Source organism: Dermacentor andersoni, chromosome 6 (genome assembly GCF_023375885.2).
Source record: "Dermacentor andersoni chromosome 6, qqDerAnde1_hic_scaffold, whole genome shotgun sequence".
In the NCBI taxonomy this organism is placed as follows: domain Eukaryota; kingdom Metazoa; phylum Arthropoda; class Arachnida; order Ixodida; family Ixodidae; genus Dermacentor; species Dermacentor andersoni.
This window is the reverse complement of record NC_092819.1, coordinates 179,712,163-179,737,186: the sequence shown is the minus strand read 5'-3', so window position 1 is coordinate 179,737,186 and position 25,024 is coordinate 179,712,163. Positions and strand designations below refer to the sequence as shown.

Below are 25,024 nucleotides of genomic sequence, written 5' to 3'. Positions count from 1 at the left end.
CAGAAGGATGACCAGCGTAGGTGCCTCTGTGGGCCTCTTAATAGCGAACTGCACCTCATCCGCGGGTCGGTCAGGCATTGCACACTCTTCGGGATCGGCCCGCGTATGGAGAGTGCTTAACGCCTGCTTCACCTGCCCCGCGGGTTGGCCTGGTTATGCACCATCTTCGGTATAGGCCCACGTATGGGGAGTGGTTAACGTTTGCTGCAACTCCGCCATGGGCCGGCCAGGCATTGCACTATCTTCGGGATCGGCCCACGTATGGGGAGTCCTTAATGTGTGCTTCACCTCCGCCGTGGTCGGCCCGGCATTGCACAATCTTGGGGATCGGCCCACGTATGGGGTGTTTTGCGTCTACACACGGATACTATCGAGGAAGACTGGCCCTTAAGAGCTTCGCTGTAAAGAACTGCAGTAGGTCCTGACTGGGTCCGTTATTTCGTGCTCGCAGATATGTCCCAAGCATCCGCTGATGCTCTCCTTAAATTTTTCAATAAAGTATTTGAATCTAGAATTATCCCAAAACATTGGGAAAACGCAGCAGTTGTGCTTTTTTCAATGCGCGTAAATGCCTCGCATCCCCTAGCAGCTTCTGACCCATCACCCTGACAAGCTGTTTGGCTAAATCGTACGAAAGTGTCGTGAGTGAGGGATTAACATTCACTCTTCACATACGGAACTTTATTGCTTCTCATCAATTCGGGTATAAAAAAGGCTGTTCAACGACTGACTACCTCGTCGGACTTGAATATGAAATACGTGCAGCATTGTTACACAACTGCCTGGCAGTGTTCGGTTTAGAACGAGCGTGTGACTCCACTGGGAGATTCGGAATCTTACCTGAACTCGCTGCTTTAGGAATCCGTTGCAAAATTCTAAACTGTCACGCTCATTTCATGTGCAACAGAACATCCCAAATCCGCCGAGGCACTGTGCTCTCCCGCGTATTTATCCACAAGAACGGCGTGTCACAGTGTTGCATACTTAGCACAATACACTTTATAGTAAAAATGAACTCTATTAACAAAGTCATTTCCCCCTCAGTTATGCACTCCATATACGTCCATGATCTGTAAATAGCATGCCGCTCCTCACATTTACCACACGTCGAAAGCAGCTCCAGATCACAATATATAAGCTAACACAGCGGGCTGAGAGAAATGGCTTCCGCTTCTCTACGCAAAAAACCTGTACAGTGCTATTCACGCAAGAACGAGGATTGTGCTTAGACCCGGTTCTAAAATTTAATGATGTGGCTCTGCCGGTGAAATAAGAATATAAATTCTTGGGAGTAACCTTAACTTCCTGACCGATGAAAATACAACGTAAATTATCGCAAATGAAGCGCTGAGTATTCTGAAAGTGGTATCCAATAAGCACTGAGGTGCTGACGGAACGTGCCGCCTACGTATTTACCGGTCTGTTCTGCGTAGTCTCCTGGACTATGCCTGCGTAATTTGAGGCTCAGCCAGACACTCCTACATTCGACGACTTGATTCAGTACATAACCTTGAACTGTGACTGGCAAGTGGTGCTTAAAGAACATCACTTGTTCCAAGTTTATACGTTGACTGTAATGAGCCTTTCTTACTGCCGCGCCGAGCGTTGCTCGCTTTTTCCTCTTTGCTCAGAGTTCAGTCATCACTGCAGCACATACGCTACAACATCGTCCCACAATGCAACTCACGCTTGCACTACCCAAATAAACCTAAGATGATTCGGTGCCTTCACTTACGATACGAGGAATACTGTCAGACATGATTTTCCTCAAGAGGTCCTGCAGGTTGCTGATAGGCCACAAACGTCGCCCCCGTGGCACAATTTTACACAGCTATGTGATTGCACACTAACGCAGCTAAGGAAAAAAAAAAGGCACCCAACAAAACACATAATACAACAATTCCGAGCTATTGAAGAAAAATATAAAAAATTGCATGGAACTTTACAATGACGGCTCGAAAACACGCGAATACGTGGGTATCGGAACCACAGCAAAAATTGCGAAAATAGAATTCGGATAAATCATTTTGCTTCAGTATTTACCACCGAAGTTTATGTGATGTGGACGGCCGTTAAAAAAATTACCACCGGCAAGCAGAAGAATGCTATCATATACACCGTTTCGTTACGTTCACTTAGAGCTATAAACTTAAACTCCGCGTCTGAACCTCTGCTTGGCGATATCTTAAACACGGTCTTTAATAACAAATACCGAAGAACCATGGGTTTCTGCTGGGTCCCAAGCCATGTTGGGGTACGATCGAATGAAGCAGCAGATAGATGCGCGTCCATGGCAGCACAAAAAAGCATAACTCGCATAAGAGGTCCATACAAGGACAGTATTCATGTGACTCGTAAGGCCCTGGCATCAAAGCGGCAATAAGAATGAAACTCGTGCACAAATAACAAGTTACATGTGACTAACCCCTGCTTGGCGAGTGGAAATGGTGCTGTCACCAAGAACGGTTCTATGAGGCGATATTATCTCGACTTCGTATTGGGCACATACATGTAAAACAAAATTTTCTACATCGAAAAGAAAACCCAGGAACTTCAGAGAAATGGCACAAATCGCTTACAGCAATCCACATTATTATGACAAGTCCACATACTGAATGAGAGAGGCGGGAAAATTTACGCAATTTGTACAACTTGCATATAACTTTACACCCTGCCTCAATAGCGGGAGATGACCCGCAAGTGCCATTCACTCACTTGTTCGAGTTTTTAGAGGAAACTTACTAATTAAACTAACGCCGCCTTTGCTGCCTTAACATTCGATTTAGTACAGTTTTGTGACTGGCGCTGCATGGCTTTTGTCGCTTTCGCGCTATTAAATCCCAATTAACTAACTAACAAGGCCTAGTTAACGGAGTATGTGCATCTGTCGCAGAGGTTATGCGTTGACGGTGGTTTCTGCAGTAATTGTTTATCTATTGGATTGGCTTCCTTCTTTATCTAAAGCTGTGCTATTGTTGTGCCTGTGGGGCATGGCTACAAGAACTGGTAGACAAGTTACACGAATAATACATTAAGTTGAATCAAGCAAAAGAAAAGAAAGCTGGCACGGCTAACACTGCTAAACATAAACGTAGACGGCTTGTGTAGACGCGCGTTCAACGGCGCTGGTGACCTTGCGCTGTGTCGTCTGCTGCACTGCTGCTTTCGCAACTGCACGTTTACTTGAACTCACCGCCGTCAATTGGGAGGATGCCGAAAAATCGGGAACCAGCGCATAGCTTTCTAAACAAATTGCGTGGCTCTGAGACTTAATTTATGCTGCTGTGATATCTGGTGAACTGGTTCAGATAGCACATGCGAACGCAACAGATCGAGTCGTAACCTTGTCTTTAGTGAGCACGATTGTCTGCTTATGATGTATGGACGACACGTTTTTTTCCTCGCTGCTTTTGCCCGCAACATTCAGTCCTAAACGTAACATTTTCATGCTGCCCAGGACCATTCACTTTTTCTCTTTACAGCATTAGTGCAAGAAGGTCGAATCTCATTACTTAAACTATTTTCAAGCATTGACTTGAAACAAATCCATTCAAATCTACTCCCAGCATATAATTTTTAATGGCGGTCATCGTTCGTAAGTTTTTCAGATTTTTAGTTGCATCCTTGGCGTATAAAATTTCACACATGGCGCTCGGAGAAAACATATGAACAATTTCCTGCAGAAATATAATGTTCAGTTGCTTGTATTTAAAATTCAAGTATAATTTTAGTGACCCCTAGAGCCATGCGTAATTTAATAAAGCTGATAGATATTAACGGATGTACATGTTTGTCTTTTTTACGATAACCGCTTTTCATCGGCTAACTGTTAAGCTGTATTGCTTGGCGTAGGACGCGTTTGCGTTTATTTTAGCATTCTCCATTCTCGTAGCCAATTTTATCTGTTTTCTGTGTTGCTGCCGAACCATATGTAATCAGATTACATGCGTGACGCGAATACTGTGCATTCTAGAACTTGTGCGAGCACGAGCGATTGGGCTTGAACTTTCCACGAGTCAAGTATACATAGCCGACGCGAATGACCCGCGGATCAGATTTCCACGATCGACGATTGTCCCCGTCGGTATCATTTTGCTAAATGTTACCTGTTTTGTGGGGCAGAGGTTCGCGCAATTAACAGTTCGGTGACTTGCATTGTACTATTGAGGTTGTTCGCCATCACTACAACGTCAAATTATATCCCTAATATGGCTTTAATACTTCCCCACGAATGATCTAAACATCTTTAATTCCAATTTGAACTTGGCGAAAACCAACATCTTGTTTTTGGCGCAAGATCACTTGAGTTGCTTTTCCGCATAAAAAGAAAAGACGACACAACAATTTAACAAAGTTATGGGGTTTTACGTTCCAAAACCACGATTTGATTATGCGGCATGCCGTAGTGGGGGACTCCGAATCGATCTTGACCAAGGTTTTTCAAAGGGAACCTGAATCTAAACGACATGGTAATGCAGCGCAAAAAACTTGGAGCGCCGTCTTTTTCACTTCTGTCTGTCACTTACAATCTTCCTTTTCTGTTCGTTTTTTTTTTGCGCTACGTTATCATGTCATTCAGAAAACACCAACTCGCCCAAGAAAAGTCATTGTGCACCTGCATCTAAGTTCAGGGGTGTTTTCGCATATCGCCCCTATCGAAATGGAGCCTCCGTGGCCGTGAGAGCAACAATATATAGCAAACTTTTTTAAGTTCTCCGAAGTTGATATCCATAGAAATGCTTAGTTCCTGGAGAGACAGGACTCTTAATATTTGTCATCTGAGGTACCAGATAGGAACTGTAGTTGGCCTTTGGAGTTGCTTCTCTAGAAACTTCTGAAGGCTGTCATGTGTAAATTCAACACTTCGGCGAATAAAAAAAAACAATTCTAGTGTATTTCTACTGGCTTTGGCCGAGCACTGTACGGCGTTGAAAAATTACACAGCATTGGGCGGTATACTAACGCAAGAGTTGCTATCACTTCTTCTATTGCTTTCCTGCCATCCAGCGCTCAGGACGGCTGATCTCCGCGATAATGTGCCGTTCGGACTATTGATTGCCTAATAAATGAAAAAATAGAAAAAAAAATTGTTACGCGAATTCAGGCCTTTGATGCCAGAGAGAGAGAGAAACAACTTTATTGAACCGAGCTCGACATCTTCTTAGACGCCGTCGATGGAAGTGGTTCCCTCTTCACGGGACCCATATGCTTCCCTAGCCGCCTGGCCCGTGGAGATCAGGACGAGCTGGTCTTCCAGGGCGGTGCGGGTTAGCAAGGTCTCCCATCGCTCGGTAAGGGTGGATGAGGGATGGGGTAGGGTAGCGGGGCAGATAAGAGGGGGGGGGGGGGGGGATCGCTTTGATGAAATCGCATACTCCAATGACGTGTTGGAGCGTGCCTAACTGAGTTTTGCAGAAGTTACAATCCTCCTCGTACCTTTCCGGGTACATCTTGTTTTGAAGGTAAGGGTGCGGGAAGGATCCTGCCTGTATTTGCCTGTAGATCGCTTGCTGTTCTCTGCTAAGCGATTTATGAGGATCGGGGTAACGGCGCCTCTCCGTCTTATAATGGTTCATAATGTCTCTGTAAATAAATATGGACTGTGGCTCACCTTCCTCAACCCGGTGTTCCATCTCTCGGGCGAACTGGTGGGCAAGTTCGTTGCCCTTCAGCCCAGAGTTAGCCGGTGTCCATATTAACTCAACTTTCCTTTCAGGTACGTCGCGTTTACTTTGGAGAATATCTAGTGCCGCAAGAGACAGCCACCCCTTCCTGTAGTTGTTATACGCCTTTTGCGAGTCGGTGACAATTCTTCCCACCTTGGGCTGCGCGAGTGCTAGCGCTATCGCGGCCTCTTCTGCCACCTCTGGAAAAGGCGTCTTGTGGAGGCGCAGGTTACGAGCACATCCCGCGTCGTAACTGCCAGCGTTGCTTTCGATGAAAACTTGGGTAACGAAGCGTTTGTGAAGAGAGTGACCCCCTCTTCCTCTTCTACTATTTGACCCAAAGTATCCGTCAAGGCCGCTATACGAGCCGCTCTGCGGCCGTCGTTACGACCCGACCTCATGTTTCTAGGCAGGGGCTTACTGTGGATTTTATGCGCCCACAACCTGGGTAACGGCCCCGTTTCCTTCCGCTCTGCCTCTTGCCAGCCCAACTTGGCAAGAACGCGACGTCCCGCCGACGTCTGACTGAGCCGAACTCTTTGATTAGATAGATGGGCTTCTATTAACTCTTCGACGACGTTGTGCTTGGCCATGCCGAGAAGCTTGTCGGTCGAAGAATGCTTCGGAATGCCCAGCGCCATCTTGGTTGCCTTTCGTATAATGACGTTCAACTGGTCCCTGTCTTTTTTGAGTAACTTGAGGTACGGCGCCGCGTAAACGATGCGCGACGTCAAGAAGGCCTGGACGAGCGTCAGTACATCGTCCTCCTTCAATCCCCTTTGTCTGTTTGTGACTCTTCTGATCATGTTCGAAATTTGTTCCGTTGAATTTTTGATTTTGTCGATCGACGCCCCCGCCTTGCCATTGTTCTGGAAGAAGACACCCAGCATACGTGCTTGCGTGGTTGGTGTTATGGTCGTCCCGTCGATGGTGATGCGTACGTTCTCTTGGTCTCCTTTCTTTCGTCTTGGCTCGATGACGAGTAACTCGGACTTCTGTGGCGAGCAACTGAGGCCGCACGATTTAGCGAACTCGTGCACGGTCTTTGCCACTCTCTGAAGGGTCTCCTCCATCCAACTCTCCGACCCTGCCCTCGACGTCCACACAGTGATATCGTCTGCATAGAGAGCGTGATCTATGCCCTGTATGTCTTGAAGCAAAGTCGGGAGAGGGAGGAGTGCCAGGTTGAAGAGAAGCGGTGAAAGAACCGATCCCTGCGGGGTGCCTCTGTCTCCCAGGGCTATCGGTTTCGACTTCTTTCCTCCAATTTTGATGGTTGCCGTTCTATTGGTTAAGAAATCCTGCACATATTTGAATGTTCGCTTTCCGCATCCCGTTTGGTGCAGGTTACGGAGAATACTTTCGTGTGTGACGTTATCGAAGGCCCCCTTGAGATCGAGCGCCAGGATAGCTCTTGGCGTAGGGGTCTTCGCTTGCTTGATAACCAGCTCGTGTATTTGCACCAAGACGTCTTGCGCGCTCAGGTGCCTCCGGAATCCGTGCATGGTCGGTGGCATCTGATCAGTGACATCCAAATGTCTCTGTAGTCTCTTGAACACCATACGCTCGACCACCTTCCCTACACATGACGTGAGGGAGATGGGGCGTAGATTGTCGACGTGGGGTGGTTTCCCCGGCTTGGGAATGAAATGCACCTCCACTTCTTTCCATTCTTTTGGTAACGAACCCTTCTCCCAGGACGCGTTGACGAGGTTTAGCAGTTCAGCTCGGCTTTTGTTGCGAATATTTTTTAGCATCTTGTCTGTAACGCCGTCAATTCCCGGTGCGCTGCCTTGATTACTTTCATCGATGGCCGCAACCAGCTCCCGTTCGGTGAAGGCTTCGTCCATCTCGACGTTGCTATCGCCTTCATACTCGTGAGTCGGGTTACCGCTCTTCTCGGTCTTGAGGTATTTACTTGTGAGTTCACGAATGAGCTTCTCCCCGTCCCCGTCGTAACTGTTGATCGTTCTTGTGAGGTCTCGAGCGCATGCGCTCTTGCTTTTTAACGGATCTATGAGGTGTCGCAACAGCTTCCAAGTCTTCTTCGTAGACAGTGTGCCTTGCAGGTCATCACACATCTTCATCCAGTTTTCCCTGCATAGTTGTTCCGCATACTCGGTCACTTGCTTGTTGAGCGCGTGTATACGTCTGCGAAGCTTCTTGCTATGTCTTTGCCTCTTCCACCTTCGAGTAAGACCGTGCCTGGCCGCCCACATGTGACTAAGCCTGCTGTCTACGAAGGGAATTTGCGTGGTCGTAGTAATCTTGTGCGGAAATTTCTTTACAAACTCGCGTTGCTTTTTGGCCCACGCCTCATACGTCTTGGTGTCTTGGTTTTCGTCCTCGCCTTCACTGTCTGCGCTTCTACGTAACCGGTCCCAGTCTGTAATGTTGGCTTGACCCAGTTTCGCCTTGATGGCAGTCTCCCCGAGGGTTACACAAATTATATCTTGATCCGAGCCAAGATTTTCCCCCGTGTTACGCCAAGTTACGTCGAGGTTCCCCCGAACTAGCGTCAGATCAGGTGTGGTGTCTCTGACCGTGCTAGTGCCTGTCCTGGTTGGTACGCCCGGTTCGTTAACCACCTCCATGTCGTGATCTTCTATAGCTTTAACCAATTGGTTTCCTCTTTTGGACGAATATTTATAACCCCACATCGTGTGGCCGGCGTCGAAATCTCCTAGCACTAAAATCGGTCTTGTTTTTGCTTCTTTAATGCAGTCCAATATGGTGCCTTCAAAGTCAATGACCCTGCTGGACGGTCGACAATAAGCATTCAGGACGAAAAAGTTCTTGTCCCCCCCGCACTCTTCTGCTGTGAATTTCGATGAGCGTATGTTCGCAGCCTCGCTGAGCGGTCACGTGCTGTGTGGCCGCCACGTTGCTGCAGACCAAGATCGCAGTACCCTTTTCGCTAAGGTCCGTATACGTAATGTATCCCGCGAGCTTTGCCCGGCCGTTGGTCTTTTGTAACGCTATGATATCCGGTTTTTGGTCCAATTTATCAACGAATAGTTGTAACTCCCCTATCTTGTTTCTAATACTCCTACAGTTCCATTGAAATAACGTCGCAGTCTCTTTCTGCTTTCCTTTAGTCTTCGTCATTTTCAACTTTTTGAGCAGTAGATTTGCGCACTGAACCAACTTTTCGCGGCCTGACCCGTAGATTAAGCCGTGATGACTTCATCTTGGCAACAGTGAGATGCTTATTCTTCGCATCCATCGTCATGGCTCTAACGGAGAGTTGGCTGCATTTGGCCTCCACATTATTCATTCTTACTGTTAGATTGTTCACTTGCGCAGACATTTGGGAAACTTGGCTGGAGATTTGCGTAAGCATGCTCATGACCGACTCCATTGTCGGAGCAACGGCGGCCTCAGCCTTCTCTTCCTCCATGGCAACCACTGCCGTTTCTGTCTGTGGAGTTTGCGTCACTGACTGCGTCAACGCCGGTGACGTGATCAGCTTCGTCACCGCTGGAGCAGCGCTGGTGGTGTCTCTCTTGGGTACTTTCCTTTTAACTGCACTGACGTCATTATCACTCATCTTTGTTCTACTGAGCGTGTCGATACGCTCCATCATTGCCTTTATCTGATTGTATTGGTTCTTGATTTGATTGTTCTGCCTCTCTATCATCTCCTTGAGTTCCAAACAGTGTCTACACTCGTTGTCTTTGGAAGGGCGGGAGGAGGGGAGGGGAGGGAAATTGCTATTGTCAAGAGCAACGGGAGACCCCGCTGCCCAGCCCACCTGTTTCGCGGCGCCGTTGCTCCGCCGGGTCTTCGACTTGGACCTCGAACGAGATTCTCGACTGCGAGCCCCTGCTGCCGATGGTGACCTGGTATCGCTCGTGCTTCTCCCTCGCCTTGTCTGGGAGCGGCTGCGACGCCCGCTCGGTGGCTGCCACGCTGTCTGCTGCCACGCTGGCCCCCTCTGCTGCTGCCGCTGCTGCTGCACCTGTTCTCGTTGCTGACGTTCCCAACGCCGTTTACGAACGACGTATGGCGTCTTGAATCTCGCTGTACACTCCTTGTCCGCGGTGAGGTGGTTGCCCCCGCAGAGGCTGCACTTGCGGTTACTGCAAACGTGGCTTTCTTCAGGATTCTTCATGCCGCAACCACGGCATATCTTGTCTTCGGGGTTAGGACAAACGTCCATCCGGTGACCGAGGCGACCACACCGGTAGCACATATCGATCTGCTTGCGATACAGCGAACACTCGACCAGCAGGTTGCCGTATCTGATGTAGTTCGGGACCTTGCCACCGTCGAATGCGATGACCACCGTCGTCGTCTTGCCGATGCGGCTGGCTTGCATAGCAGTGGGATTATACTCTTGAATGATGTAGTCGTTGATTTCTTGAATAGTGTCCGTCATCGGGACACCCCTGATGACGCCCTTAACGGTGCCGTGGGGGTGGTCTCGTAGGCGCTGACTTCGTGTGCCGTGCCGTTGATAGTGAGGCTTCTGACTGCCGAGTAGCGGTCTGCGTTCTCTCGCTTAGGCGTACTGATAACGACTATGTTTTGCTGTTTGTTCGGGCAAACAACATCTTGCGCCACTCACGTTCGCAGCTGCGACGATGGCCCGGCTGATCTCGAATCTAGATACTTCCCCAATGTTCAGACCTCCCCTGGGTCGCATGACGATCTTGATATCTTGCCTCGGGAACACAGGCATCTTCGCTGCCTTGAGTAGGTTGCTCTTGAAATTTTTTCGCTGTGGGCGACTATGCCCGGCAGCCGCCGGCCCCCCGTTGACCGGTGTTAGACTTAGCTTGCTCTCTTGCTCTTGGGTCTTCTTCTCCCCGGCAACGCGCTAGCCAAACTTCTCGGAAACTTCCTCCGGCATTATTTCTTCACCCTCTACTTCCACACGCATAGCGGACGCCATTTTCTTGAAGCACTTCGCCTCTAGGTCCCCGGCAAGGTCGATGGCCCCGCCGGACCACGCCTAAGCACGGCCGCTAGGCCCTGCTTTCTTCTGGCTTAGCTCGCAGCGACACTGTGCTCGTAGAAAAAATCCTCCTAAATCGGAGAGAAATGGTTTCGCACCTCAGATTTCGGTATCCACACGGTCCTTGTAACTTCACGGATGCCGTTGTGTGAGACCTTGCATGAGCTGGGGTGAATTACCGGGCCTTTTGCCGAAAAATCGAGGAGCACATGTGAGACACGTCAGCACATACCATGGCTCATACCCCCTTCTTTGATGCCAGAGAAGTATTTTATGTGTGGTAGCTTTTGTACAGATCTGCTTTTTCGTGTGATATCTAAAGCTCAACAAGATTTCTGTGTCACAGGGATTTTCATTTTGCCTTGGTTTTCATGAACCGTACAGGAGCTGTCTGCAGTTGGAAAGCAGCCTGACAGTTGAACGACGGCAGCGAAAGAATGACAGCATTGTTTTAGGCGGCCCTTCGTGATGCCGAGGCATTTTGCCGAAAACTGCGCTTCACGAGGCGCCGTGTTGTTATGAGTTTTCTTTTTTTTACCCCCTTGTCACGTACCTAGCATCGTTGTCGCAGCGACAGGCTTACGTAATTGTGAAGAGTATTACGTTTTCCCTCAGGAGTCGCGCTTGGCTGAGGACGGATGCGGGAAATAATTCCTGGAACCAAATACGCTCAAGCTACAAAGCCTACGTCTGCGCTATGCAGTGCGGGAGCTATCCTGCACACGTTCATCTGAAGCAGGCACCGTGCTTCTTTGGTGCCTCACACACTGTAACTATAGAAAACAACCACTTTTGCAACTATGTTTTGTTAAAGCTTCTGAAGAATATGTGCACTACTTAAAATATTTGCATTTCTGTATTGGTTCCAAACAATAATAATTCGCAGTTCAAATTCACCTGTACCAGCTCGTACGTCACGTAATATTCGCAATCAGCTTAGTTACCTATTATTCGAAGGGAATTCGCCTTTCAGAGACCCCCATCTTTTAAATATAGTCAATACGTGAACGGAGCCTACCTATACAACTTCCCAAGGTATGCGCACCATGAATTTCCCTCATAGCCATGACTTCTTCACAACACCATTGATATCTCTGTCGTTTTTCTAAGTTATTGCGCACTTTCGAATGCCTCAGAAGTCATTCGAAATTGTTTTCCTTGGTTTGGCTGAGGATATCGGTGAAACGGGAGCAACATATTAAAGAGTTCTCTAGAATACTTGTTATTCGAAAACCAATAAGTGAATCAATGCACAACAATTCAAAAGGTGCAATTGTACACCTCGGATGATAGTCTGCAACGTCTATTTGTTTCTGCGAATTTGAACCCAGATTCCCAACAGCACATTTCACGAGTGGTACACTGACTTAAGAGGAAGCTTTAGCTCGGGCCCAGCTCCGACGCGGCCTATTCAAATACATGTAAAAACGCAAAATGTTTTTCTGAGATAACCCCTGGACCGATTTTAATGAAATTTGTTGCTTTTGAGAGAGAAAGGTAAATTCTAGTGACTGTTGGAAGCGGCATTTTGATTTAGGGCTTGAATTTTGTTAAAGAGATTTACAAAATTTCAGAAGTTTGAAAAAAATAGAAGCACGAAGTTTACAAACTAATAGCTCTGCATCAAAAACAGATATCGCGGTTCTGTAAACGGCATCCATTAGATCATTCAAAGCGGACAAATTTCATATGTCATTTTACATCTTACGTGAGTTTGTTACGTTGTTTACGAGGGTTCTGCAAAAGTTGTAATTACATATTAATAAATTTTTTGAGATTCATGTATAAGATGTCAAATTTGTCCGCTTTAGATGTGCTATTAGGTACAATTCACAGAATTGCGATATCACCTATTCTTGCTGAGTTACAGAGTTGTAAACTTGATAGTTTCGTTTTCTGAAAATTTGCGATTTTCGCCAATTTTTAATAAAAAATTGACGACCTAAATCGAAAATGCAATACCAACAGTCACTAGATTTTAAGTTTTTCTTTTAAATGCAACAAACCCCGTCAAATTTGGTGCTGTGGTTGCCGAGAAAAACGAATTCTCTTTTTACATGTATTTAGATAGGAGCACCCGAGCTAAAGCTTCCTCTTAAGATTCTGCTTCTGAGAATATTGGCGAATATTTTCTTTTCAACCTTTTTGTGTAAACAAATTAACCTAGTTAAATTAAACGTTATATTTGGCAGTGCCGGCAGCAACAATAACTTAATAGATCAATTAAGAGTGCACAAATATCACTGCGCACCTTTAAAAATCTAGGAATCTGTATTTTTCGTCCACCTTTCTATTTTTATGTTATTTCATTCAATGGTGTTTTATATCATGAATACTTTGCTGCACCTAGATATTAAGTTTTTTTTTTAACCAGTTTTGTTAATAGGGACTTTTTATCATACTAACAGTTTTCCATAGTTTATTGGATTTCCTCTCTACTGGAGCCGACTACGTTTTTGCTGCGAAGCTGTTAGTGCTACTAGAAACGCTGGAAAACGTTATATGGGTGTTTTCACAGTGTCCTGAAAAATCTAGATAAGTGAAATAGTCTATATTTAGGATAAATGGAGGACATATTAGGGGCAATTTATAGATAAATTTTTAAATGTGTGGGCTAGAAGGGCTCAATATATATTGATAATTTCTCGTAAACTTCCTGTTTAGATGTGAAAGCTCACAAAGGTTTCTGCTGAAGTGGGAGAGCCATCCATGGTAGCAATTTCATGCTTGAAGAGAATGACGAACGTGTAATGAGTGATTGGTATAGAAAATTGTATTTGCGCAGCCCGAGGACAGCTTTTGCACCAAATTAGTTGCTTTAGCTATACAGCTTTACAAGCGTATTGCACAAACCACGTGCCAAGTTAGTTTAGTGTCTAGAAAAAGCTCATTATAAGACAAAACTGACGTCCTGAGAGAAGAAGGGAAATTTTGTGAATAATGCCCGAGCAGTGTTTCAAGGGCGTTATTTAAATGCGGGCTCTGGGAAAGAAACTTCTCTAAGTATGTGCTCGAAAGGCGTTGTGTGGCCGTTATTCACAGTGTTTCCACATTGCTAGGAAACCTGTTCGTGACATCGAGTTTCTTTATGACGAAAACAGGAGTCGTGTGAAGGCTGATATAGGCTTACTTGCGCCGCTGTCAGGGAAAGTGCCAGAATTTTATTCATTTCTGTGCAAATTTCGGCATTCAGAATAGCTGCACTACATGTGGACCTAAAAATGGCAAATTCGTTTAAAATATTATTCAAACCATGCGCAGTCAAGTCTTAGCACCTCCTTACAAAACCAGCGGGTACTCACGCGAGTGTGCTAGCTGTGCACTGCTTGCCTTTGAATATGCACATTTCAGTCGGCCATAGTGAAGTGGAAAGTTTCATTTCCGTATTGACCCCACCTGCTGAAAAAGAGACCTTTTCTCCATAACCCCTATATCCAATAACACCATATGACGTATAAGAAAAACGTTTTTTTTTGTATGGTATCCGTATGTTTTATATAGGATTTGGATAAGCGAGGTATGGGGCATATGGAATTTCCAATAGGAATGCATGGTGAAGAAGGGACGAGTGTCACAAAATAATTTGGTTATAAGAATATTTCGAAGAAATTCTCACAATATTTAAACGCTGACGAAGATTTGTTACATTTGCTGGGAAGGTTGGAGGGCAGATGATTAGAGCGATGTTGCGGTAAAGACCGTTCCAGTCTTTGGCTATTCTGGGTGAAAAGAAGCAGAGAGTGTTTTAGTGCAGCCATGTGGACGAGCTACGTGGCTTACATGCCTAATGGGATGAGATATATAAGCAATGAGATGCTCCGAAAAGAAAGCAAACATCCTGAAAATGGGGGGGGGGGGGGGGGCATACATCGTTTATCGAGTCGGGAAAGAAGCAGTGGAATATTCACGCTGCTTTGCTACATTGACGTTCTGCTTTCGCGTTGGAAAGCGCTGTCCAAGGTGATTATAGATACTACATAAGTATATGCACTCGTGTCGGCATATGTGTTTTTTTTTGCGAACTTAAGAGTTGCATTCGCATTTCACTTACTACGAACGTTCCCTAATTGCCGTACACAGCTCAAAACTTGGCTGAAACATGTACGCCCGCCGAATTCTTGCCTTCCCTCACAGCACCCCTGGATTCCACTGGCTTGGCTTCTCCTTAAGGGCGGCCCCTCGTCGCATTCTATTCCACCTCACCAATCCCACCGGAGTGTCGCTAGTCCTCCACACCTCCCTGCCAATCGGGCGCCCATCCATTTTATTCTCCGGGTTCTGAACATCGGTTCCTTGCCTCTCGCGCTAATGTCGAGCCTCCCTGTTACCCTACATTTCTCCTGGCTGATTGCAGAGCGAGGGTCTCCACTCTGGCCGCAGTGATGCCTTGAGGGAGGGTTCGTTGTCCACCAGTCTATTCGCGTTACGTTCGCGGTCAAATCCACTTCAGTCGACGTAAGTGGCACTAGCCAACACCGCAGCGATAGACGTCAATCAGGCACACAAATGCCCCAGAAAGTGCACGGGGCAAAATCCACCCATGTGCCGCATTCGCAGACTTGTATGTAACTGTTTATGGTGTAACTTTCGCACAACACACGTCATGGACTGCGCATGTTTAAACACTGCTTTCCAGGGCATCCAGGATCTCAGGCATTCTGTCAAGGGTGCGTTTTTCATTACCAAATACACTCAAACTTCTCATCTATAAATCTTTGTTTTTATCTCATATAAACTGCTGTCATCTTGTTTGAGCAGAACGAGAACAAAGTGAAAGCAGAAGCCAACGTTTCGACAAGTGGGCTTGTCTTCTTAAAGGCGACATATGCTTTCCTCGCCAGAGTATATATAGGTGAGGTTCTTCTAAAGGGGAAAAGGCGTAAGGCGGGTCGGTGCGGCAACGAGCGAAGGTGTGTTAGCATGTCGAATTGAGAATAAAAGAATGCTGTACCCAAGGTCAGGGGCCGTCTCTCAACCACGTGTCAACGCAAGCGTGTTAGCCGGCGTGTCAACGGCGTCTGACACGCCGGCTGAAAAAAAAAGGAAGGAAAAAGAGAAGAAAAAATAATAAATAAAAATACGCTAAGAAGCCAAACTAAGTGCTGTTGCCTATAGCTTTAAATTTAGCATAGCGAATAGATTCCAAAGCTCCCTTTGAAACGTTTATGCCTATTGGTTGCAATGTCTTGAACTTATGGATAAGGTATGGAGTAGGATAAGGAAACGGGCCCTACTGGGGTAGTGCAGAGTAGGGCATAACCCCGGGCTTGGCCAGCGTCGCGACGCGTTAAACCGTCGGTTGCCGGCACTTTATTAAAGGCATTCCTATCCTATCGTATGGATAAGGTATGATTCTCTGTATTTCCTTTTTCCTTCAGAACGGAAATTTGACTGTAAGATGTACAGTTTAAGTTCATCAATGTTATGACCTGGTTGGTAGAAATGCTCGGCGACGGCTTTGGGAAGCTTTTTACTGTGTCCGTGCGATGTCCGTTTAATCTGACGTTCATTGATTGTCCTGTTTCACCGATATATTGTTTCTTACAGAAGGAACATTCAAGCATATAAATCGCATCCGAACTTGTACAAGTGAAGCTAGATTTGACTTCGTGTGTATAACTATTCGTGGTGCTTTTAATTTTAATGTCACTTTGAAGGTGCCTGCAGGTTTTGCACCTGGCGCGACAACATGCTTTTATTACAGGGGAATGCTGTTGATAATTGCTGATCACCTTGGCAACATATATTTACCTGTACTGAAAAAAAGAGAACTTGAACAATTCGTCCAAACTAGGGACGAAAAATTACCAGATAAATACCAGCACAAAGATATTAGAGCTGCAGATCCACCCAAAGAAACTAACGTAACCCCTGCAGCACGTAGCTCCACCGATACTCGTACAGGCGATCATCCAGAACACTGCAGCAATGTAGCAGACATATCCCAGAGTCTAAGCCCCGAAGAAGTTGATCTCCTGAAACGTGGTCTAACGTTCTGTCCGACGGACAACGCAGTAAACCAATACGATCTCCACAAAGATATAACATAGTTTTCAAAACACATGCGCATCAAGGAGCTCTTTTTCGATAGACCAGACGTAGGAAAACAAGATAGAGAGCCTCTTAGACCACCTAGCACGTCGATACCGGGAACCGAACAGTGCCCAGACCTGGATTTGTACATAAAGCTGATATCCAAAAAAATTCTAGAGTCTATTTTCACGTACCAAAGCCAGGGTCTTATTAGGAGGCACGCCGTGTTGGAGGACTCCGGAAACTTGGACCACCTGGGGTTCATTAACGTGCGTTTAAATCTAAGTAAACGAGTGTTTTCGCATTTCGCTCCCATCGAACATGCAGCGGCCGTGGCCGGGATTCGATCCCGCTACCTGGTTCTTAGCAGCCCAACACCATAGCCACTGAGCAACCACGGCGGGTTTACGAGTTGCATTACGCTGCACCCATGGAGATTCTTCAAATATATACTGTAGGAAAGAATGGCGTGGTGATGAACTATTTTTACGTGCAGCTGCGTGCGGGCCTTAGCGTGTCTAAAGTTACAGAAATGTTCACTACATTATCGGAGGGCTATTCATTACCGGTGCAGAAGTGATGTGACTATACCACACCAAAGGGCTGCAAACGTGCGCGACAACTATTGCGTAAGCTAGGTTTGCCATAAACAATATAAAGCCGTCACATTCACAGAGCTTGTCGGACCGCATACATGCTGTCCGCTAGTGAAATTGCCTCAAGTGTACGACGAGAAAATCTTCCTTTCTGCGAGAGCAGATAGACTTGGCTATAACGCTGACGAAAAATCTCGGGTTCTTGACACATCTTGCTATCGTATAAGCGTTCTTTCGTTATTTTTATATCATTGGGCGTTGTGAGAAGAGTGACAAGGCGATGAAGAATCCTGCTAGAAGCTCCATAACTGTTTAGTCGATGGCTCACACTTGAACACCGGGTAAGACTCAAGTACAAGTAATGGAGTAAAAGTTTACAACGTAGGGAAAAGTAGAGAAATTGCCGAAGAGGGCAAGGTATGAGCAAATGGGGGCAGAGAGATTATTTGCAATATTTATAAATAGTTGCGAGAACTGTGGAGATTCCCGCGCTCGCGGCGCTGTCGGCACATCATTTGCACCACACAAGTACACTCACCCGGAAATCACACCCGGACTGGTCTAGAAAGGTAGTATACGGGCTCCGGTGAGCAGCGTCCCAGCCGGCGACTGAAGAGCGTTTTTAGGTTATCAGCAGTCCATACACGCGGTAGCAGCTCAGCGCGTTGCGAGATCAGCACCACACATCTCACAAGCAAGTCGCATACACGTCTCCGTACAGTCTGTGCACTAGCTGCAGTTCGCGAGCCCGTTGGGTGCCACACACAACCTACGCGCAATCGTAGCCACCTCGGACGCGGCCGTCGTGGGAGCAGCGGATTGACAGCGGTGCTGCCCCGCGCGCTATGTGAGGAGTTTCGGGGCACCAAGTGACCTCGGACGCGTGCCATCGCATTACAGTGCGCCAACACTCCAGAACGGATGCGCGCTGGCCGCGAGCCCCTCAGCGAGGTCGACATCGCTTTACCGGTACAGCGAGAACATAGAAACTGGACACGAAGGAATGACAACCCCGCTAGTTCCTGTGTCCAACTTCGCTACACTCATCATGCGTGGCCTTTTTTTTTCATTTATATGTGACATACTAGTAATAAGCTCTCACTGTTGTGTCAGCACGTGTGTGGTGTCACACCTGCATCATGTTTAGTCTGTTTTGTTCTCGCGTAGGTGAAGTTAAAATTATTGCCATTCGCCCATCTTGCATGGTTCTTCCGGTCGTGGGCGGCAGAAGACGCCGCCAACATCCTTCGCGACAGTGAAACGACTGAACGCAATGTTTTTAATGTGGCTATTTGTTGTGTTAATTTGCTATATAGCTTACTCATTGGAAAGTTATAGAACGCTTCACATGCAGCCGAGACCCGTGCCGAATAGCTGGAGATGCGAGGTCCCTTATATCTAGTCACATAGCCAGATATGTGGGTCCCGTGGGTTACCTGTGATCCACAGGACGCTGTTAGAGATAGCTGTATAAAAGGAAGATGGAGTCGCATATGTGATAGTTTCCATAAAGATTGTCGTTTGGTATTGTTGGAATAGCAATGAAACAAATGTGAAGCATTTGAAAAGATGACTAAGAACGACACAACGTGATCTCCCACTTTCAAGAAATGGTTTATTTCAAACCACGGCGACTTTTATTTACATCGGCGACAGCCATATGCTGTAAAATAATATCGTGCGTAGAAACACGGCGTTTTTATTTTCTTTCGATTGTTGTATTTGCTTTTGACACATGCCTGGTGCCTCGCTTGCAAACAAACCATTTCTTCGATGTTAACACTGCTGTTCTGCACTACTACTTCGTCTATTAAGGCGATTCGCATCTGTTTCTGCGCTAGTCTCCCTCACATGGATCACGAACTGAGGCCGTCTAACGTATGTGCAGGACGAGAAGAATGCCCCGTGGCTTGGCGGCGGTGCTAACAGTGCTCTGGATGGCCACGCGGTCACGCGGCTCAGACCTAGTCTATCTCTACCCAACGTGAGTTTTTCTTATATCGGGACCTTTGATTTGGAGCACCGAATGGCCTGTCCCTAACGTTAGTGGTGGCATCATATTTCTTAGGAAGTTAATCGTATCGCCTTATGCTAATTGCAGAGCAATAGTCATCTACGATTCATCATAGCCGCATTCTGCTTCTCCTTCACCCTCAACGTTTATATGTGCGCATTGGAGTAGCTAATTGCTTTGGTTATTAAGTAGAGTCAGATGTTTGTGCTGTGGCGTTGCGTATATCAGCAGTTTATAACATGTTGTTTTCATTTCACGTTGTTACGTATATTTCCACAACCACCCGACGTGACGTCGTATGAACTGTGAACAAGCAGATAGTGGCATTACTGCGGGTCATCAAACTAACTCTTCCCAGACCCAGACCCAAGAATTCATTTCTTTTCACAAACTGTGGAATAATATAATTTTAATGGAGACTTCAATACGATGGCGTCATATTGTTACGTAAAACGACACGTGGCATCACTAGTTGCAATGTACTTACACTGAGATACACAGCAGCAACCAAGATGGTGGACAGCATGCACACCAGATTGACCCGTCTTCTTCGTCGTCTGCTCCAGGCAGGACGTCTCTCTCGAATAGTGTTGGCTTCGTAACATTACCCCCGTTGGTAGAAGCGCCGTCTCGGTGCACTTAACACTGATGTCAAGAGGAGGGCGATGTTTTCAGCCTGCTGACGTGAACTATGTCACTAGGAGCGATCGTGGGTGGCACAGTCTACGAGACTGGAACAGTCTCGTAGGTGACGTCCGTGACCTGGCGGAAGATCCAGTAAGGGCTCTTTTACCCAAGATAACAATTTCTCTGACAAGCCAACGCGACAGAATGAACACCACAGGAGCACTTCGGCACCGCGTAAAAAATGAACGTTGTGATGTCCGCTGTCAGGCTGTCAGTGTCCGTTGCGAGGTCGACAGTCTAGTTCGGGCAATCTGACGCGCGTGATCGCCGCTAACGATGGCCTCACGTGCACATTCGCTAGGCGGCGCTGTAGCAGCCATAAGTCGGGTGTCCAGTAGTCACGTCGGTTCATGGTCATACATCATATAGAAGGGTGAATATCCGGTGGTGTTGTGACGAGACGAATTGTAGGCGAATGTCAGGTAAGATTGCACCAGTTCTCAATCACGGTGGCCAGATGAAACATACATTCAGAGCATGTCCGTGAGGGTGCGATTTAGGCGCTCGGCGAGGCAATTTTTGGGGGCATGGTAGGAAGTGTTCAAATTGTGCTGCGTTGAGGAGTGCAAAAATCGTTGATTACGCAGGACAATAATGCTCGGCCTCGATACATGAGCAATTGTTGAGGGGTGCTGTGGTGTAGAATGACATTGTGAAGCAAAAAATTGGCAACGCCAGTGGCAGTGCTGGTGGGGAGTGCTCGAGTGATTCATACGTAGTCGTACAATCTACAGCAACGGCGACCCACTTATTGCCGGATTTTGACTCAGGAAAAGGACCGATGAGGTCTCAACCAAGACGGAAGAATGGTTCTGTAGGGACGGAGAGTGGTTGAAGCAATCGAGCAGGGAGTGCGGCAGGTTGTTTCTGACGTTAGCAATATCGCAGGAGGCCACGTAACGTCAGTCAGACTGGGCGAGACTGCGCCAAAAGAAGCGGCACCAGACACGCTCGTACATGCGCGATACCCCAAGTTGACCAGCAGTTGGGTTGTCGTAAAGCTCAAGCAGGACACTGGAACGCAGATGCTTAGGTACAACAAGAAGCAGCTCAGGGGCATCTGGCTGGACGTTACGACGGTAACATGTGCTATTCAAGAGGACGAAGATGCGCAGTGACGCATCGTTAGGTGTGGATTCGAGACGCTCAATGGGCAATCGCAAGGAAGCATTACGACGCTCTTCACCAATCTGGAGAAACTTAGACATGGACATGATTCAGTGGCTAGGCTCGATGTGTGATTCCTCTGTTTTGTCAACAGGGTAGCGGGGCTATTAGTCCGCGGCCAGATGGAGGCGGCCAGAGTTGTAGAAAACTGAGTAAGAGTACTTCTTAAGGCGCAGCGCCTAATGGCCATGTCTTCTAGTAGAGTCGTTCAGTGAAGAAAGCCAACAGAGAGCGTGATGCTCAATGACAACAAGGAAAGGTCGGTCATGCAAGTAACGACGGAATTCCGAAACGGCCCAGACAAGGAAAAGACATTCAGTTTCTGTAATACAGTAGTTGCGTTCATATTTGGAAAGGAGACGACTGGCATACGCAATAATACGTTCAATACCTCGTGTGTTTTGAGCCAAAACTGCGCCGATGCCATTACCACTAGCGTCCGTGCACACTTTGGTGATAGCAGCTGGGTCAAAATGTGCAGTAGAGAGCGGCGATTAGCTGAGAGAAGGCGTCAGCCTGTAGAGGACACAAAGAAAACGGGACGTCTTGTCTGAGAAGGTCAATGAGTGGACATGCAGGTGCTGTAAAGTTTTTCACGAAACGACGAAGGTAGGAGCACAAGCCCACAAAACTATCATAATCATAAAGAGAGCGTGGAACGGGGAAGTTAGTGACAGCGCGTACTTTTGCTAGGCCTGGTCGGACACAAGAAGTGTCAACAAGGTGGCCCAGCACAGTAATTTGACGCAGAGCGAAGGGGCACTTCGAGGAATTTAGCTGGAGGCCATTTTGTTGCAATATGGCTAGAATGTTTGAAAGCTACTCAAGGTGTGTTGCGAAAGTTAGTAAAATGATTATCACGACGTCTAGGTAATATAAACACGTCCACCATTTAAATCTTTGAAGCAGTATGTCCGTCATTTTCTCAAAGGTGTCTCGAGCATTACGGAGACCGAAAGGCATGACCTTGAATTGGTAAAGAGGTGACAACGGCAGTCTTCTCGCGATTCATGTCGTCTACAAACAATTTCTTAGTAGCCTGACTGCAGGCCCAGAGATGGAAAGAAGATGGCACATGGAGGCAGTCGAGGTGCCGATAACTCATGTAGAATGGCCAGGAGCCGTCTTTACTTTTTGCTTAGAAGACAGAGGAGGTCTAAGGACTGGATGATGGTTCAATGATATGCTTTGCAAACGTTTTGGCTGCTTCTTTGTTAATCAGTTCATGCTCTGATGCGGACACATGGTAAGGCCGACGATAAAAGGGCAAAAAGTCACCAAGTGTTGGTGCGGTGGGTGACAATCGTAATATGACCCAGGGGTCTACCACGGATGTCAAAAATGTCGCTGTATGAGGCCGAAACCCGGCAGATAGCGGTGGTCTATTTAGGCGAATGGTCTGATCCCATCACTTTTAGAAAAATGGTGTCGTCAGAACCTGGTGACCGGGAACTTCAGCTTCATCAGGAGCAGTCATGGCGACAACCTCCACGTCATTGTCTGTTATCAGCGGCATCTTGTGGGGCAGCACTTGAGGGGTCAGACCGAAATGTAGGAGCAAGAGGAATACACAGTTATATGCTATTGTGGCGATAGTATGTGGCCCAGTAACAATACGCGTCAGTCATAAAACAGGAGTCGGAGTGATGAAATAGTCATCGTCACGGACGGGAGGGTTCGGTGACAAACACACGCACATGACGGCTCGAGGCGATAGGCGAATCAAAGTGGTGGGGATCAAGCGGCTGACGGGCGTGTCACAGGCATCTCATAGAAGAGGAAGATCGAGGCAGATTGTATCAGAAGAACAACCAATTAAGGCTGGGTACGCCAAAAGAAAGTCAAGGCCAAGTATAAGACCATGTGGGCAGCGAGCAAAGACGGCAAAAAGAGCAACAGTGTGACGACCGGCATGGCTGACACGGGCAGTGCACATTCCTTTTACTTCAACAGCACCACCACCTGCAACATGTTGTGTCGTAGACGGTATTATAATGACACGTGTACTTATCTTTATCGGGCGACCACGTTTCGCTGCCTAACAAATGTAATCGCACAGCGCGGGACGCGCCTGCATGTATCCGAAGTTTCTGGATAGTTATCGATGCTTCTACCCGGCTGTCTGTTGTCGCCGAACCTTGTGTTATCTGATTTCATCGCGTGACGAGAATGGTGTAGAACTTTGTGGAAGGCACGCGGGTCCGAACGATTAGCCTGGAACATTCGACGACTGCTGTATAGAAGCCGACGCGCTTGACCCGCTGATCAGATTTTCGACGATCGCCAACCGTGTTTGCCGCTATCGTTGTGCTATAAGTGTAGCCTATTTTTGTGGGCCGAGATTCGCCCAATAAAAGTTAGTTTTTTTTTCACAGTATTGCTACTGTGTTCTTGAACGTCACCACCACGTGACAATAATCTTATGCAGGCGGTGACGTAAAGGGGCGCTAATAATAAACAGGTGTGCGCCAGTATCGATTTGGGTTGTTACCGGAGCAGTGTCGACTTTTACTTCTAGGAGGCTATGATGAGCTGAGAGCGTCAGTGGAGGATTTGGAGGAGATGATGGAATTGTAGCTTCACCTCCATAAGCTGCATGATCTAGTTTTCCGGCTGCAAAAATCCAGAGAATGTGGGCGAAGAAAAGCGGCGAGGCTGCGGTGAGCGAGGTTGGCGGCGTTGAGACGACGGAGAGCGAGAGAAGGAGTAAGGTGCATGGAGGTCCGGAAGGTCTGGCGAGGTGTGTAGGTCCAACGGCGACTGCAATAACGAGCAATGGGCCTGACTTGATGACAGAAGCAGTATATGGGCTCATCGTCGAACGGTATTCATTCAGTAGGATTGCGGAAGAGCAAATATTTCAAAGTAGACGTGTAGGATCGTCGAGCGGTGCCTGTGGAATAAGGCCGAGGATCAGGGCGTGTCAGTAAGCATGCTGAAGGAAGGCCAAGATTTGCAAACTCTTGCCTAACCACAGCCTGGATGAGGGACACCGATGACTGGAATGGGTCACTGTTGGGCGCTGTGAATGCGGGAGGTTGAAGAATACTATGCACATCCCTTGCACTGTGGGAATCGATATAAGCGAAGCTTCCGGGCTGGATGCTTTGACTGACGATAATCAGCGGTGATGTTTACCGTTAAGCTTAATTTCTTGAACGTTTAGTCTAACACGAGAATGGTGAGTTAATGTTAAACTTCACCTTGCGGGTACCAGTGCTATTTGTCTGCGTAGTACACAGAACATGCAGGGCGAGGTGTTTGCTTGAGGCGTTGTCGTGAGACATATTTCATAACCTCTGAGAGGGCTGAACATTGTCATTGCTTGACATGGCACATCCCATTGTGGCAGAAGTACTAAACTTGAATAGCATTATGGGGCTGTACGTCCAAAACCACAATCAGATTAGAAGGCATGCTGTAGTGGCGCACTCCTGATTAATTTTGGCACGGTGAAGCTCTTTAACGTGTCCCAAAATGTAAGTACACGAGCGTTTTCTATTTCGTCTCCGTCGAAATGCGGCTGCTGCCGTCGGGATAAAATCCGCGAACTAGAGCAATTCCATAGTTGCAAAGCTACCGCAGCGGCAACAGAAGTGTTGATTTGACGGTCGACTGCTTCCATAGTGTCGCGTGGATTCTGCGGTGCGTTTTCATTATTGCGGCTCTGCTTCTGCAGCCGTGCGTAAGTTGTCCGCTTGATATATTCGCATGGTGTTTATATCTCAGAAATAGCAGGAACGTGCTGTACCATACCTTGAACTTAAGCTTAACCAGTTCTTCCGCAACCGCTGTCGCATAGTAGTAAGGTTTCCTTGCCGTCTCACGCCACCTCTCTCCCCCTCCCCTTATGTATGGTAACTGCCGCTTTTTCTCCTCCTCTCTGCAATTCTAAATCCCC

The 25,024-nt window shown here is 47.2% G+C and overlaps 1 protein-coding gene across 5 annotated transcripts in view; it reads left to right on the top strand.

Annotated features, from left to right (window-relative positions):
• LOC126523926 (uncharacterized) overlaps positions 1 to 25,024 on the top strand; it is a 185,801-nt gene that overhangs the window by 56,939 nt on the left and 103,838 nt on the right. For 3 of the 5 annotated variants that reach the window (XM_055066996.2, XM_055066997.2, XM_055066998.2), the window contains exon 2: positions 19,144 to 19,239. The exons of the other annotated variants lie outside the window; for them this stretch is intronic. In XM_055066996.2, the coding sequence (XP_054922971.1) occupies positions 19,144 to 19,239 (96 nt within the window). The remainder of the gene's footprint in view (positions 1 to 19,143; positions 19,240 to 25,024) is intronic. 5 annotated transcript variants of the gene reach the window in all.